Genomic DNA, 14,827 nt, shown 5'->3' with positions numbered 1-14,827 from the left:
CACTACGGAAAAGCGGCAACTGAGCTATGTGCCGCGGAGAGGCTTTTGCTCAAGTCTGATTGATCTCCATTATCAATTATGGCTTCTTGTCATCTGGACAATGACATGTCATTCCGGCCCAAGCCGGAGATAGACTGTCACGGCTACCTTCCATATTCTACACGCATGAGTATACACCGCCTTCTATGGTTTCATAAGTCATTACCTATTGAGTTGAAACCCCATGTGACTATCTGTTTTATGTTGCCAAGGCTATATCAAATTTCCGAAACCGTATTTTGAGACTTCGAAAATGAAGTCCAAGGCACATCAAGGCTGCTAGATACACATATAGAAGGTCAAAACTGACCCCAGAACTACCAAGACTGATAGTTGAGAAATTATGTCTTACTGGTCGTTGTTAATGCAGCATGCGCAACTGCTAATATTGTTGCAGTCCGCGCTTGATACGAATCCTTATTATCCTTACAACTTAAAGTCTTCCCTAACTCAATCTCCAATTTAACCATAAAAAATACTCCCTTAAGACTTGAATTTATACTTCCAAACATTTCTTTAACCATAAGTGGTTTCAGAAGCAAAGTTTCGTTGTTTAACACACGAAGTTTTAACCATTTTCTACACGAACCCCTTTTCGGGATTAACATGCTTCTAATCATTCTTCAGTGTCTCTCTTTTGTCTGATCGACACAACATCCAATGCAATAGTTAAAAACATGCACGTCATCCGTTACGCCCACTATCCCGATAGCACTTTCGTTACTGGTTTATCCACCAATGGTCCAATGTCATCATGGCTCCATTTGAGGCACCTCTGCACTATTCAGCCTTGCCCTCAGGTATGATTACAAATGAAATCTGGCACATCTTCTGTTCCAACTATCCTTAGATGGTTGAGGTCTCAGAGGTTTTCGGTGTGGAATTATAAAAGGCGAGCTGTCACCGCAGCGTTTGTGCTCCATCTCCAAAGCAGGTAACCCAAATTGACGATATTCGTTCAAGTCTGAAGGAGCAAATTGACCTTTTATTTCATGAACCCGCAGTGAATTATTAGCATTTATCTATATTTTCGATTCAATGACTTATACCAGCTGTTCCCATGACTTGTTGTACTACATAGGTAGTACAAAGTTCTCGGCATCCTTTCACAACAAGTTGCAAAGGATCGATGCGATGTTGGATTAGCCTCAATTTGGCCTTTAGAGGAACCAGATAATATCATTTATGAAATTACAACCCCTTTCTTAGAAATATTTGAGTCTTCAATTCGTATGGTTTTCAATAATTTTTACCGTTCAGGTGTTTTGTTTCTTTCTCTGACTAAGCTAGCTACAATCGTCTGCCTTATGGAAAAGATATCCTATAACCACTAGTAAGGACTCTTAAGCAAATGCTATGATTTACTCATGATATTTCTATTTCACATAATTTCGGGGGGATCTACATTAATATTTCTATCTATTTCAAAACTGGACAAGCCACGATCCAAGAGCCAACTTGAACCCCGAATCTTCTATGACTGAAGTCTTAAACCGGTTTTAGATGCATTTATTAAAATAAATCTTGCGATTTGAGTAGTTTTATTCCTTTTGCTTTCTTTTGCGGAGGTCCAGAGTGTCCTGAAATTCGCAGCGTCGAGACAGAGACCAAGATCAATCTTTCACTAACAAAGTCCGAAGACGAGTTTACAGTTTGCGGCTGTAACGAGAGTCGAACGAGCGGTTCCGTTTATAAGGCTCTCTGTTAGCGAAAATGTTGCCAGTATCATCTAGTTTATCAAACTAGGAACTCCAGGTACATAAGGAAAAAGGAAAAGTATTGCCAACCAAGTGGTAGATCAAGTTTCAAAAGTTATTCGATATACTTTGTCACCTTTCTCTATCTTCGTATCCCATTGAATAGTGTCAGTTACAAGGGGCTATAGTTATTGATCAATGGCCAGATATCTACGATGCTGACATTGCTTGGTGGTATAAGCCATCTGAGGAGTCCAATGAACTTTGATAAATTTGAGAACACAGCTTTTCTACGTATCTATGTTTCTCTGGTGACTCAATCTATACTTTCTTCCAGTGACTCGAGAAACAGTTTTATACCGAGTTCGGCATCGGTCAATAACTTCTGACGCCGAGGAGCGGGGTTAACTTGGTCAACGCCTTCCCATGACTACAGGTTCCACATTGATTCCTCGTCAGCACCAACGGATATAAACATCGGCCCCAGCCTGAGTCCGACTTTCGAATTGTATAAAGGTCAGGGTTTCCCTTGAATAGATCAGTGGCTCCGTCTTACCAAACTATCTGTGCAGTTACCTATCGAACTCCAATATGCCTGACTACGCTTCTATCGAAACAACTTTGGCTTCTATAGCTGCAAGCGCTCAAACTATCGAGCTTCTTCGGGACCTTCACAAGCAAGCTCTCGACGAACCTCCCTACGTCAGTACAGATGGGCCTGCATCTACCGCACTTGATAAGTTTGTCGCATTGGACCCTGATAAGTGTGCCTACGTATATCTCCTTCTGCGATCTATGAAGGCACGTTTCGTTGTCGAAGCTGGGACATCATTCGGCGTTAGCACCATCTACCTAGCTCTGGCAGTCTCTCAGAATACTGGCTCGCAGCCAGGTAAGGTCATTGCAACTGAGAATGAACCTACCAAGGCTGCCAAAGCTCGCAAGTACTGGAGTCAAGCTGGTGATGATATTGAGAAGTTTATTGAATTACGAGAGGGAGATTTACGAGAGACGCTCAAGACCGACCTGCCAGAACAAGTGGATTTCCTACTTCTAGACAGTGAGTCAGCCCCCAGGGCGAGGAAAACATTCTTCTCGTGTCCAGCGTTCCTAACCAAACTGCAGTCTGGACCCCTCTGGCTCTGCCTACGCTCAAGCTCGTCAAGCCGCAGATGAAGCCAGGTGCTACAGTAGTTGCTGATAACACCGAGGCTGCCAAAGCAGGTTACAAGGACCTGATGGCTTATCTAGAGGACACTGCCAATGGCTTCAAGCTAACTACGCTTCCGTATTCTGGAGGTCTTTTAGTTGCTGTGTACCTTGGAAACTAGAAGTTCTTTGACAGATCAGGAAAGGCATAATATTCGAGAAATATCTAATTTATAAGCACGAAAAATTCGAGAATACCCGTTTTTGACGTGTAAGCCAAAAGGCTGTTAGGAATCAGATTGTTGTTCGGTTTATGTTAATTGACCTTCAATCGCTGATAGGATTAGAGGTCGACAAACATTCATTGATCCTCCTTCAAGGAAACGAGACCTGTTCTGATTCAATTGAGACAACATTCAAGTTCTTCTCATAAATTCAAGATACCGTATGTTGATACACTTGAAGGAGAGCCATCCTGTGAGTCAAGACATGAGATAAGGATTCGGCATTTACTTGCGGAGTATCTACAAACTATTGCTGTTTACGACAGGGATCGTCATGCAGGAGAAGATCATCGGCAGTTGAGGAAGATCATGCCAATCTTCTTCAACAAGCCAGTATGTAAGAAAAGAATTAGCTTCTTGATGATGCACTGCCTCATGGTTACGAATACACACTCAAAGTTGAATGGCGACGCACGGTGATATAGGGTACACGATGATGATCAAAGTTTGATGCGACCTTGAGTATGACACCATGATAGTAAGTGACAAAAATATTAGACGGTTTTATGATAAGCTTCAGAGACTTTTGAGTGGCTTCTTTTGACTGTGTCATTGGATATCTCATCTTTTCTCTCTCTCTGAGGACAGAGTACATCATAATGTTGGATTGATGGCGTCTCAATACAATCAATTGTGTTCCAGACAAAAGACTCACTTCATTTGACTGCTCCCTTGAACAAAAGGCTGGCTCTTGGAATGAATCCTTGATAGCGTCTAGACTAACGAATCGATAACGCATCAACAAGAGGATAAACAGGAAATAAGCAAAGCCGAGGAGATCGCGCCTGGCGCGGCGCTAGCAGATGAATAACTTTCAGGGTCTTGCAGGGGGTTGTTGTGGAAATCATGATGCGCTGGCTCGAGCGAGAGGCTATTCTGGACAGAAGAATCTGACCATTGGGTGGAGGTTGGATAGAGTTTGGAGATGCCTTGTGCCCAATGACGTGATAAGTTGCTGATTCAGTCGGCGCCTTAATAGGTAGAGGCTGGGCTGAGGACTGGGGTGACACATTTGGTCAAAGTGAGGCGTTCATTCATCGGGCCTGGGTGGACTGGATGTGATCCATGTTTGGTTGATGGCCTGGGCTGGGCTGCAGAGAGGAGAGTGGAGGTCATAAGGTTTATCTACTGGCGCTGGAACCTGTAGCAGCCATACAGAATTTCAGCGTTTGTTACCAGATGAACAAGATAACAATGATGAATCTGGATCCATTTGTTTTGGACCGTTGCTAGAGAACCGTTGCTGGTAGGTTACCTGCAGTTACAACCACAATTCCATTAAAGCTGGACTCCCACATGTCTTGTCTTGTCTTCTTGCTGTGGAGATCCGTTGCCGCTAAGCACGCGACCTCCACTAGGTTCTTTGATAACGATCAGTCGTGGACAATTCCTGTGCCAGCATGAACAAGATGAGCAGAGTCATGTGTTGTGACGACGTGGCCATGACGGGGACGGTAGTATTGATGCCTTATCTTGAAAGGCCAGATCAGAATGGACGGGTTGCAACACGAGCGAGCATGCACATTTACAAGGCTATGTAAGACTTTCACTGCCACTCAAGACAAAACAAGACCTGGGCTGGGCTGGATATACGCTGCAACCACCACGCAATCTACCATAGCTAGGTACCTACCTAGGTAGGCTTGGTTGGTGGAGTAGTGAGACGGGTACTGAAGGGAGAGACAATGAAGACAAATACGACAATCAAGTTAGTTCAGTTCAGTTGCCCAACAGCCGGTTACTCAGCTATATAATAATAACAACAATAAATAATATGCTAGCAAAAAGGCAGAAGCGAGTGAGGGGAGGGGGTCTCTCGCTCGCTCGCTATGCACCTCAGTAGAGTACCGAAGGTACGGTGCGGTGCGGTGCTGCGCAGTTCAGTGCAGTGCAGCATCTGCTAATCAACGCCTCTCATTTCCAATTTCACTCCCACTCCCACTCAACGCAACGGCTGGCTCATCTTTCCCTTCCCCTTCCCGTCATTCTGTTTTCCATCTCCATCTCCATTCCCCAATTCTTCTCTACCTATCTTCTTTTCTTCTGCCTCTCCCCAAACTCTCTTTGCCTACCTATTCAAAGTCTCAATCTTACGAAATCAACTCTCGTCGCCTTCGTCCGTAACCGTGGAGTTCATTCATTGACTGACCCTGGTTTCGGGGTTCCCATCTCATCGGCTGTCGTATCGCAACCCATCATATTTCCTTTTTTTATTACCTACCATTCCCCTCCCTGGAGGTCAATCACCTGTTTCTCATCCCTCCCGTTCCCTCTCCCGTCCGTCTGTGTCCACCGTGAATCAACCGGATCTTTGGGGGCTTAATCTCCAGCCCTTGAACCTTGTGGCCGATAAACTACCTACCTTCTCCTCGTTCACTGTCAACCATAATCTGTTCCTCTTCATCCAACAACCGCCGCTGTATCCTGTATTCGAGTGCCATCATCCAACCCGGCCCGACCTTATTGAGATGCACCACGTGCCGGCCTTGGAGCCATCTTATGGAGAAACTTGAATCGCAATCAGATACCGATACCGATATCGATATGGGAGACGCTATCAGTGAACCTATGGATACGGCCGATGATGGCCACACCGGCCCGTGTGCGCCTTGCCCTACCTCGATTCCTGCATCTGCCCTTCTACCTATCCGAGATAGTTATACATCACGAAGGAACGACCTGAGCGATGATCGAGACGATGATGCCGACTCCGATACAGAATTTGCCTCTATCATGGCTACGTCCATGCTGAACGGCATTCTCAATACCGCTTCCAACCCTGTCTCTCCCGGCTCGTCCAGCCCTTCTCACGATCAAGCCAAAACATCCGATTTTGTTCCTCCGACGAGACCGAGCAGCACACCATTTCCTCACCCTGATCGCCGACACTCCAAGCCTTGCTGCTCCAGCGGCTCTCCACACGGCGCCGACCACGATACTCCCACTGACTCTACCGCTTTCCCCGATAACGAGCCAGTGGCCCTTCCTCGCCCTATAACCGACTTCAACCAGCTGCCAATTGAGGTACATGAAGCGATACTGGATCACCTGTTCGGGTATCGAGTCTCGGCTACATCGCGAAGTTCAATGGCCGTATCGAGTATTACAAAGAGTTGGGGGACGGCACTTCGACATTCGAGGAGAAGGGAATTGACGGAATTGGCGCTTGTGAGCGATGTTTGGCGGATTCTTGTTCAACAGCGGCTATATCGTCATATTAAACTAAAAGCGACTGTGGACTGCCTGGAAGATGCTATGGTTCACCTTGCTCTGCACGAGCAACTGCAATCATATGTCAAGCACATTGAGATCTGGTTCCCTGTTTTCCAACCAACCTACGGACCCGTCGCTCTGTCGAATACTCTGACGCTTCCTACAGTAACCATGGAAGGACTGACTAACGCGACATATACTTTACCTGGCAACAACTGTACCCTTGAGCAAGTGTTTCAATTCGTTGGACAGACTCTACCCCAGGCCAGAGTTTTGACCCTGGAAGGAGGAGAGCGACGCAAGGCACCCAGAGTTCTTCACTTTCCCGAGCAGAGGATCGATCCGGCCATTTACAAGCCGCTGCCTGTCCTCGAATCGGTGCAGACTCTAGTCACGAGGGGCCAGTGGAATCTTATGCGAGATGATCAGGACTTTGCCACAGTTTTGAGTGCTTTACCAGGTCTTTACGAGTGGCAAGGCTCCTATAGCAAACCAAAGTCAAAGAGCTATATTACGATGGCCGAGTTTCTTCCAAAACTCCCACGTCACATCACGAATTTGAGTCTTTGCCTCGAGAGCGACTATCGTCGAGAGGGGGTCATACCCCCGTTCTATTCGAAGGTCGTACAGAAGACGCACATTTGTGCAAGGATGGCCGAGGCGTTACCTTCATTAGAGAATTTCGCCTACACTGGCCGCGTTTGTCACCACTTTTTTGATGTGGCTATGCGGTCAACTGACTCACGAACTTCCCGACTCAAGACTTTGGACTTGACAGTCAAGAATTGCTGTCGATACAACACAAGCTTCCACGAGGCTGGCTCTGGCATTCAAGATATGGGATTCATCGATGCCTTTGAAAAGTTGGTACTGTCTGCGATTCGATCACTGGAAAAGCTCAAGGAGGTGGTTTATCTGAGGATTCGGTTCGTTGATCTCGGTAAGTTTTTCCGCAGCCCAACCTTGAATTTCTACTAAACGCGAATATTAGACTCCGTGCTACCCCCTCTCAACCCATTTTTCATTATGCACAAGGGTGCCTGCTCTGGCGTCTGGAGCGAGAGGATTTTGGCCGAGATGGGTCGCGTACGCCCCGATGTTCATTTCCCAGAACTGAGTGAGTCCTTTGGCAACATTGTTTACAACAAGGACGGAAGAATGGTCATTACGCCTGACCCCCCGAGGACGAAGATCGCATCACTCAAGTTGTCGAATTATCGATCTCTTGCGACAGGCATCACGATTCAGTGAGGAATGCATGCCAATATAAAAAACCATGAATCTTAAATCGCAGAAGAAAGCCAGAAGGTCGATATGGCTGGATTACACATATGATACATCACTCTTTTTGTTTTGAGACGGCGTTCAAGGTTTGGAACTAAGGAAAGGAAGCTGTTAATTGAAACCACATACCCAGGAGATTGGGAGTTATGAGGGCGCATGTATACACGGGAATTGCTGGTATGGCTTTACTTGGCTTTGAGAAGAATTTGATTGGGATCTGTTGAAAAGTCATGAAGATGGAAGAGAAGACGGCGAGGTAATTTATCTCAGGGAATACGAGCTTCCCATATACCCTCTACGATACTGGCGATTTGGTATTATAATCGATGAATAAGATTGTCTGAGTATTTATGCTATCTTCATCATCAATAAAATATTCATGCTTACTACACGCCTGCTTTTGTATTTCCAAATTTTTGGAAGGGGGACATCGTGTGGCTCTTATTCGACGTGGAACTTAATGGTCGATCGTGTTGACTGAGCAGCACCGTCACTAATGATGACGCCCAGAATCCAGCAGTTAACCAAGAAGAAGCCGAGCGAGGCCAACCAAAGGCCTGGGAAGAAGGTACTGATGCCGAGAAACTCGAGCTGGTAACCTTGTTGCAACCAGGCAGCTTGGGAGACTACCCAGAGGAACAGTGCTGAGATGCCCAACTTGGGGTCGCGGAGGAAAGATGAGTTGGGCAAATAAAGTGGTAAAAAGATCATGTACCAAAGGAAGTACTGATAATATGTTAGTTCACAGACGAGCAACAAGGATGAGGGTGACTGACTTGGGAGGTACAGACTTTGTTAAATGTAACGAAAGCAAATGTCTGAGCCATCATGGCTGTTGCAAGATCGCGCTTGGCAATAGCGAGAGGAATGAGAACGCAGGATAGAAGAAGTTGAGGGAGGAAAGCGAACGACTCGATACGGAATGAAGGTGCAGCATCAGCGGGAGTGGCAGAGGTGAGATACAACAGGACATTGTAAGGTGAGAAGTTGTGACGGTGGTCGACCCTTGTGACATGGTGAAAGTAAGTATGCACAAGGAACGGGGTCTCATAACTGCGAGTTGGTCAGCTAAGTAGCTCTGATATTTGTGTATGGGGGCTTACATGGAGAACATGATGAGGTTGAGAATCATGAACGTTATGAGACTGAGAAGTCCAAACTTGAGGCGATCCGGCGTGAAGAAGTTTGAGACTGCTCCCTTATACGATGAAGGACGAGTAGCAGCCTTTGTCTCTTTACCTAAGCGAGCATCGTCCATCCACCACACAATAGCTGGTGCATAGATGAAGGGGTATATCTTGAAGTGAACCGACAATCCAAGAATGATCGCAGCAAGACTGAGTTTTCGTCGCTCAACAGCCCATAATAAACCCATCGTCAACACGCCCAAGAGGCCTTCCGAACTTCCACGGGTACTGATAGTCGCTACCATAGGGTTCCATAACCACAGCGCGGAAAAGCCCCCAGCAGTAGCTTCATCCATACCCCTCCGTCTAAGCACACGCAGAATAAGCCATCCCGCCAAGAGATCAGCCGCAGCAAAGACCAGCTTTCCAAAGGCGGAGAATCGGACGGTTGGTAGGAGCAGCCAGGCGAGCAGAGGCGTATAGCGATATGTGTCGCGGGCATATGGTGATGAGCCTTCAGCGACGAAGCGGGAAGCGTCGGTAAAGACAAGGTAGTCGATGTCTGTGTATTTCAGGGCTGAATGGGCATCTTGATAGAGGCCATAGAAGAGAAGAGCGAGGCGGAGGAAGAGAGATATAGTGAAGAGTGGCGTTGTGCGTAGGAAGGGGGTTATTGAAGGCATTGTGAAGGTTGAGATGAGGTGAAGATGACAGTTGGCGGTGAGTGTGTACTGAGATGAGACAGGATACAGGGGGTAAAGAGCTTATAAGACCATAGCTTATAACAGATTGTGAAGTCTCAAGTTATCTCAGTTTTCCTCTTATTCCGATTCACACAAAAAAAGAAATCTCTTGTAGCGTGCCACTCAATGGCAGTTTGCTGATGTTGAGTGAGGTAACGCAGTCCGAATCAAGCTGCCTTCCAAAAATGGAGAGCTTGCTCTCTCTCTCCACTAACAAATTTCACGTCATCCCTGCAAACACGCACTAACAAATCAAGACCCGCCTCTAACCAACCTCCAACATCATCGACCACCATCTTTTTCTTATAAGCTGCATTTCTTTCAACAATCGAATCATAATGTCGGGCGGTGTTAAGAGAGACCGTGACGGCAATGCTCGTGTGAAGAATGCAGGCCCGCCGAAGCAGACTGGGCCAAGGGGCAGGTTCCATGATATGTTTGAAGGGTTTCGTGATGAGCTAGATGAGCACCATGATCGACGGGAGAGGATTGTGAAGGCATCGCGAGATGTTACTGCCCAGAGTAAGAAGATGTGAGTTTCCAAGACTTCTATCATAAGTGCAAGTTTTACTAACTAGTTTATAGCATCTTTACCCTTCAGAGGTACCTAAGCACCAATCTAAGTATCACAGTGAAAGTCTGCTCACACTTCACAGAGTCAAACATCTCAACAAGGACTTCCCTCCTCACATCCAACAAGACATGGATACACGCCTCGAAGAAATCTCTAAACTCCTCAACGGAATCGCACCAGATGTCCAAAATGTCAATCGCTATCGCTACACCTTCTCCCTCCGCTGTCTTGAAGAGTTCGTTGAAGCTCTCTCTTTCGCACACTACCTCCGCCACCAAACCCTCATCACACCCACACAAGCACAAGCTGCTATGCCCAGCGACATAGCACTCACGCCAAATGACTACATGTTCGGTATCTTCGATCTATTTGGTGAGATGATGCGCTTTGCGACTGTCACGACAGCTCAGAACGGTGAATTGGCTGGAGATGGAGGGCGAAATATCATGAGTGATATTCAAGAGCTTGGGTGTGAGTTTGAGATCCTACCTGATGTGCCTACCAAGGATTGGAGAGGAAAGATGGCTGTGATGAGGCAGAGCGTCAAAAAGGTTGAGAGGCTAGGGTACGGACTTGTGGTGAGAGGCAGTGAGAGACCTAAGGGCTGGGTGCCGGATATGAAGGATGATGCTCCTGAGCCTGTGTCGCCGTGAACATTCAGCTTCAACTCATGATGTAAGGAAAATGGATCTTGGCTGTTGTGGGATACGATGCGCTATCTGGTTGAGTTGCTAGAGCTGGCTGCTCTAATATCATGATCTATTTACGTTTATGGAGGACTACGGCCACACTTGCTGATGACAAGGAAATAATTTATACAAAAGGTCACACTGAGATATGTTTTCTCATCCGGGAATCCATTCTTTCGCGATTATATGGTGTGGCCACAAACTCGAGAATCTTTGAACAATGGAACTTGGTGCTTTCGCACATCAATTCCGTTTAGCTAAAGATTGGTGACAGACAAAGAAGGAAACAGAGTTTCTGTAAGGGTATAAAAACAATTGAAATGATTGACCGTGCATTGCATCGCCTATTAGAGTGCGCGGGGAACAATCTTTGTCTTGGTGTCTCGTACCTAGGTATTCAACGGCTGTCGACAACTGGCGGTGACCAAGCAATCACATACAAAGGGAGCATGGAAACCCATTGTGATCCTTTAGGGCTTTTTAGGGTCAAATGAAGGCACCAGAAATACCTGTTGTTATGCATCGTCAGAATCTGAGGGTCGGTTTTTCATCCTCCACCCGCGAGTAACTCCTTCACACCTCGCACTTCTCATCTCAACACCGAATCTTTCGTCTCGACCACCGAGAGGAAACTTGGACTTCACATAGCCTCGAACAAGAGTTAGCGCCTTATTATTAGGCTTTGCGAGGATATTCTTTGAAGGCGCCTTCACTCAGGTTCGCCAGGGCCTTATCTGTCTGCCTCTATTTTCAGGCTCAAGCAAACTAACCTCTCTTCTCTTCTTCAACCACAATCGTTGACTCTCTTCGCCGAGAAGTGTCGGCGCGCAATCACCTGATGATCGGCTGATCCTTACAGCCTCGTAGCAAATCTTTCTTTTCCACTAGCACATCTTTGTTTCCAGGCGTTCTTCCAGGCGCAGCTTCAGCGACACCGGGCGCTCAAAGTCCGGATCCAGGCGTTTCTTTTCATGGGACTAACTCTCAAGCCAACGACTCAATATGAATCAAACTTCTCCTCCACCGGGTGAGAAGATCTCTGGAGGCCCGCCAACCCGCCCAGACCTATCCAGTTCTCAGCCTGACGATCTCCAAAGCGCCGACTTACCCAATCTTCAACAAGAAGCACAACAGCCGGCAGCGCAGAATGAAGAAGCAGCGTCTTATCGAACAACATTCTTCGTCAATGTCGACTGGAGCATGGGGTCGACGCTTGCGACTGCGAAGAACATCGTTGGCCAGATGTACGTCGAGGGTTTGGAACCTCTCGAGAGACACCATCCATATCCTATCATCCTCATCCACGGAGACTTTCACACTGGTCAGGTGAGCAATATTATCAGAATTTATCACACCAACCAATTCTCACTCCGCGTAGGTCTAGACAACCAAGCCAGATGGTCAGCCAGGATGGGCCTCGTTTTTCCTCAACAAAGGCTTCCAAGTCTTCATCGTTGATTTGCCCCCTTCTGGCCGCTCCAACTTTTTAACAACATCCCACTACATCTACCGCGAAGCAGGCCTCAGCTCCAGTTCTATCCCGGCAAGAGGAGTAGAATCAAGCCTAACTGCGCCTGGTGTACCTCGAGAAGTGGGCGTGCCCCTCCAATATGCAAAGGCGAAACTCCATGATAAATGGCCTGGCGTAAGTGTGGAAATCTGTGTCTATTCATGCAAGCGCTGACGATATATAGACTGGAATGCGCGGAGATCCCACTTTCGCCAAATACTGCGCTTCCTTGGAGACTCTTCACCTCAACAAAGTAGAGCGCCAATCTCTCGCTCAGAATGCCCTCCAAGCACTCCTGCGTCATGTCGGCAAGTCTATCCTTGTGGGCGAAGGATCAGGTGGAGCTGCGGCTTGGCTGGCTACCGACGTTGAACCTGATCTCGTCGCTGGTGTTATTGTTCTCGAGCCACCAGGACCTCCTTTTGGCACGGCGTGCCCCAAAGAACGAAATCCTTACCGCCAGTACACACCTTTCATTCAGTACGAGGAAGGGACCCGAATTTACGGATTGACGGACATCCCTCTTACCTACGATCCTCCAGCACATCCACATGGAGGATATGACCATCCTGAGAAGAATCCGCTCGACATAACCCAACTTACATCGCCTGATGGAAAGAGCGAGTGTTTCGTACAGGCTCCAAAGCCTCGCAAGCTCATCAATATCAAGAAAGTGCCTAACGCAGTTGTCACGGCACACGCCAGCTCTCATGGCATGTACGACTGGGCTACAGTGACTTTCATGCTGCAAGCTGGCGTCAAATGCGACATGATCAAGCTCGAGGACAAGAACATACTGGGCAACGGGCATCTCATGTTCCTTGAGACGAACAGCAATGAGATTGCCCAGGTTCTCATGGATTGGATTTCGGAGAAAGCGTTACCAGCGTCATTCCAAATGCTGGTCTCAGAACCTACACCACCGCCAGAGTTCAGCGAATTTGCGGACACTGTCCAAAGACTGAGCCCTCAAAGGGAATCAAGTGTCGAATCCATCAGCTCTCGAAAGACACAATTGCTAGACTTCCAGTCGCTGGACCAGGAAATGAGCCTAGTTCAATTCCCGGAAACACCACAGCCCTCATGTGAGCTAGAAGTCAGACCTCACCAACCCGAGTCGTCTGGTGAGTATTCGACTGGAAACTCGAACAAGAGACCCCCTCAGTCGTCTGGACAAACAACCATCAGTATTTGTAATGGCGTCGATTCTCCTTGTCCACCTTCGACATCGGTTGATAATCCGAAACGACGACGAATTGTTGCCGCTACTGGGATGTCCACTCCGTCATCGGCATCTTCTGCAATCTCATCTTCTCAGGAGAGCTCTGATCAGACACAACCTACGGAAGTCAGTCAAGTTCCACCACAGCAGATCCAGATCACAACGGAAGAGAAGCCCGTTTACGATGTTTCTCTATTGAAGCCTACTCTTCCAAGAGGGCTGCCGTCTTGCCTGAAACTTCCGGTCAATAACGACAATCAGCCTCCGATAGCAAGCCCTGCACTAAGCCTCCCCAGTCAACTTCAAACTTCCAGACTCTTCAACGGGCAATCCAACGCCTTATATGAGCATATCCCGAATGCTCAGCAAATCAAAGCATTGCAAAGAGACTACCAGCGTAGTTTCACACCCAATAAGAACCACACAACAGCCCGCTTTGAGTGCCAAACTGGATCCACAGACAAGTCTATCGGTATCGGAGGGAACAAGCATAACCAGAAGAGTCTTCCCTCTGGTTTGGCTTACCCAGGTTCATTCCCAGGACCGAGCTTCCAGTCGTGGTCCCCCATTCAGCAAGCACAGCAACGAGCTTCTTATCTGCAACGACTGGACCATTCGCCCGCAATGAATGGCGGAGGAGACCTCATGCCGGTCCCAGCTTCGACGCCGACTGCAGACCAGTTTACGACGGCAACTCTTGCTGGCCCCTATACCCCCTTGATGCCACCATCGACACAAGGTGGTCACTTCCACGACCCCTTCGGTACTTATCCGCAGATGACGCCCCCGAGTCCGTCTCCGGCTCCCAGGCCATCATCGAACCCTCCGGCTTTCAACTTGAGCATGGGATCGCCTGCTCCCCCTGCAAAGCAGAAAACCCCAGCTTCCAATTGAGGCCGCTAAGTCTGGCCTGACTGGAGGCTAGTTTTTGGAACGGGCAAACATTTACAAGTGACTAGGCGTGATATCGGAAAGGCTATGAATGCGGACAGTGTCCAATCTGGGCATATTGAGCAAAGTCTGAGATGTAACTTACTATAGCCGATATTCTTCGAGTTGACTGATTTGGAGCAAACAACAGAAACCAATGCAAGTTCTATAACTACAATGAATTTTCAATGAGACGTGAATGGCCAGAGTGTGAAGTGAAGTCGGTTGATGGAGCTTTAGCTACCTTGGAGTGGAGAGCTGACGCCATAGTTTGCACCGCCACCCGTTCCCGAGCTGCCTAAAACGCCACAGTTTCCCCATTCTATCCCCCACATGACCTCTCTCCCAAGCACTTCCCTATGGGCC

General features: G+C 47.5%; 5 protein-coding genes across 5 annotated transcripts; 4 read left to right on the top strand and 1 right to left on the bottom strand.

Annotated features, from left to right (window-relative positions):
- Positions 1 to 2,327: 2,327 nt before the first annotated feature.
- FMAN_03130 (uncharacterized protein) lies at positions 2,328 to 3,067 on the top strand (the record flags this gene model as incomplete). Its single annotated transcript, XM_041831907.1, has 2 exons — positions 2,328 to 2,796; positions 2,862 to 3,067. 2 exons carry the CDS (start codon positions 2,328 to 2,330, stop codon positions 3,065 to 3,067), a joined length of 675 nt encoding a protein of 224 aa, XP_041682424.1.
- A 2,601-nt stretch (positions 3,068 to 5,668) lies between these two features.
- FMAN_03129 (uncharacterized protein) lies at positions 5,669 to 7,633 on the top strand (the record flags this gene model as incomplete). The annotated part of the gene is made up of 2 exons (XM_041831906.1): positions 5,669 to 7,322; positions 7,374 to 7,633. 2 exons carry the CDS (start codon positions 5,669 to 5,671, stop codon positions 7,631 to 7,633), a joined length of 1,914 nt encoding a protein of 637 aa, XP_041682423.1.
- A 474-nt stretch (positions 7,634 to 8,107) lies between these two features.
- Positions 8,108 to 9,476, bottom strand: FMAN_03128 (uncharacterized protein; the record flags this gene model as incomplete). The annotated part of the gene is made up of 3 exons (XM_041831905.1): positions 8,108 to 8,392; positions 8,443 to 8,719; positions 8,770 to 9,476. 3 exons carry the CDS (start codon positions 9,474 to 9,476, stop codon positions 8,108 to 8,110), a joined length of 1,269 nt encoding a protein of 422 aa, XP_041682422.1.
- Positions 9,477 to 9,874: 398 nt separating this feature from the next.
- On the top strand, positions 9,875 to 10,763 carry FMAN_03127 (uncharacterized protein; the record flags this gene model as incomplete). Its single annotated transcript, XM_041831904.1, has 3 exons — positions 9,875 to 10,068; positions 10,122 to 10,139; positions 10,193 to 10,763. The coding sequence occupies 3 exons, from the start codon at positions 9,875 to 9,877 to the stop codon at positions 10,761 to 10,763; spliced, it is 783 nt and encodes a 260-aa protein (XP_041682421.1).
- A 1,038-nt stretch (positions 10,764 to 11,801) lies between these two features.
- On the top strand, positions 11,802 to 14,425 carry FMAN_03126 (uncharacterized protein; the record flags this gene model as incomplete). Its single annotated transcript, XM_041831903.1, has 3 exons — positions 11,802 to 12,125; positions 12,184 to 12,444; positions 12,494 to 14,425. The coding sequence occupies 3 exons, from the start codon at positions 11,802 to 11,804 to the stop codon at positions 14,423 to 14,425; spliced, it is 2,517 nt and encodes an 838-aa protein (XP_041682420.1).
- Positions 14,426 to 14,827: the final 402 nt, after the last annotated feature.

This window comes from Fusarium mangiferae (genome assembly GCF_900044065.1).
Source record: "Fusarium mangiferae strain MRC7560 genome assembly, contig: FMAN_scaffold006, whole genome shotgun sequence".
In the NCBI taxonomy this organism is placed as follows: domain Eukaryota; kingdom Fungi; phylum Ascomycota; class Sordariomycetes; order Hypocreales; family Nectriaceae; genus Fusarium; species Fusarium mangiferae.
The sequence above is the reverse complement of the archived record's forward strand: the minus strand, read 5'-3'. Positions and strand labels throughout refer to the sequence as shown.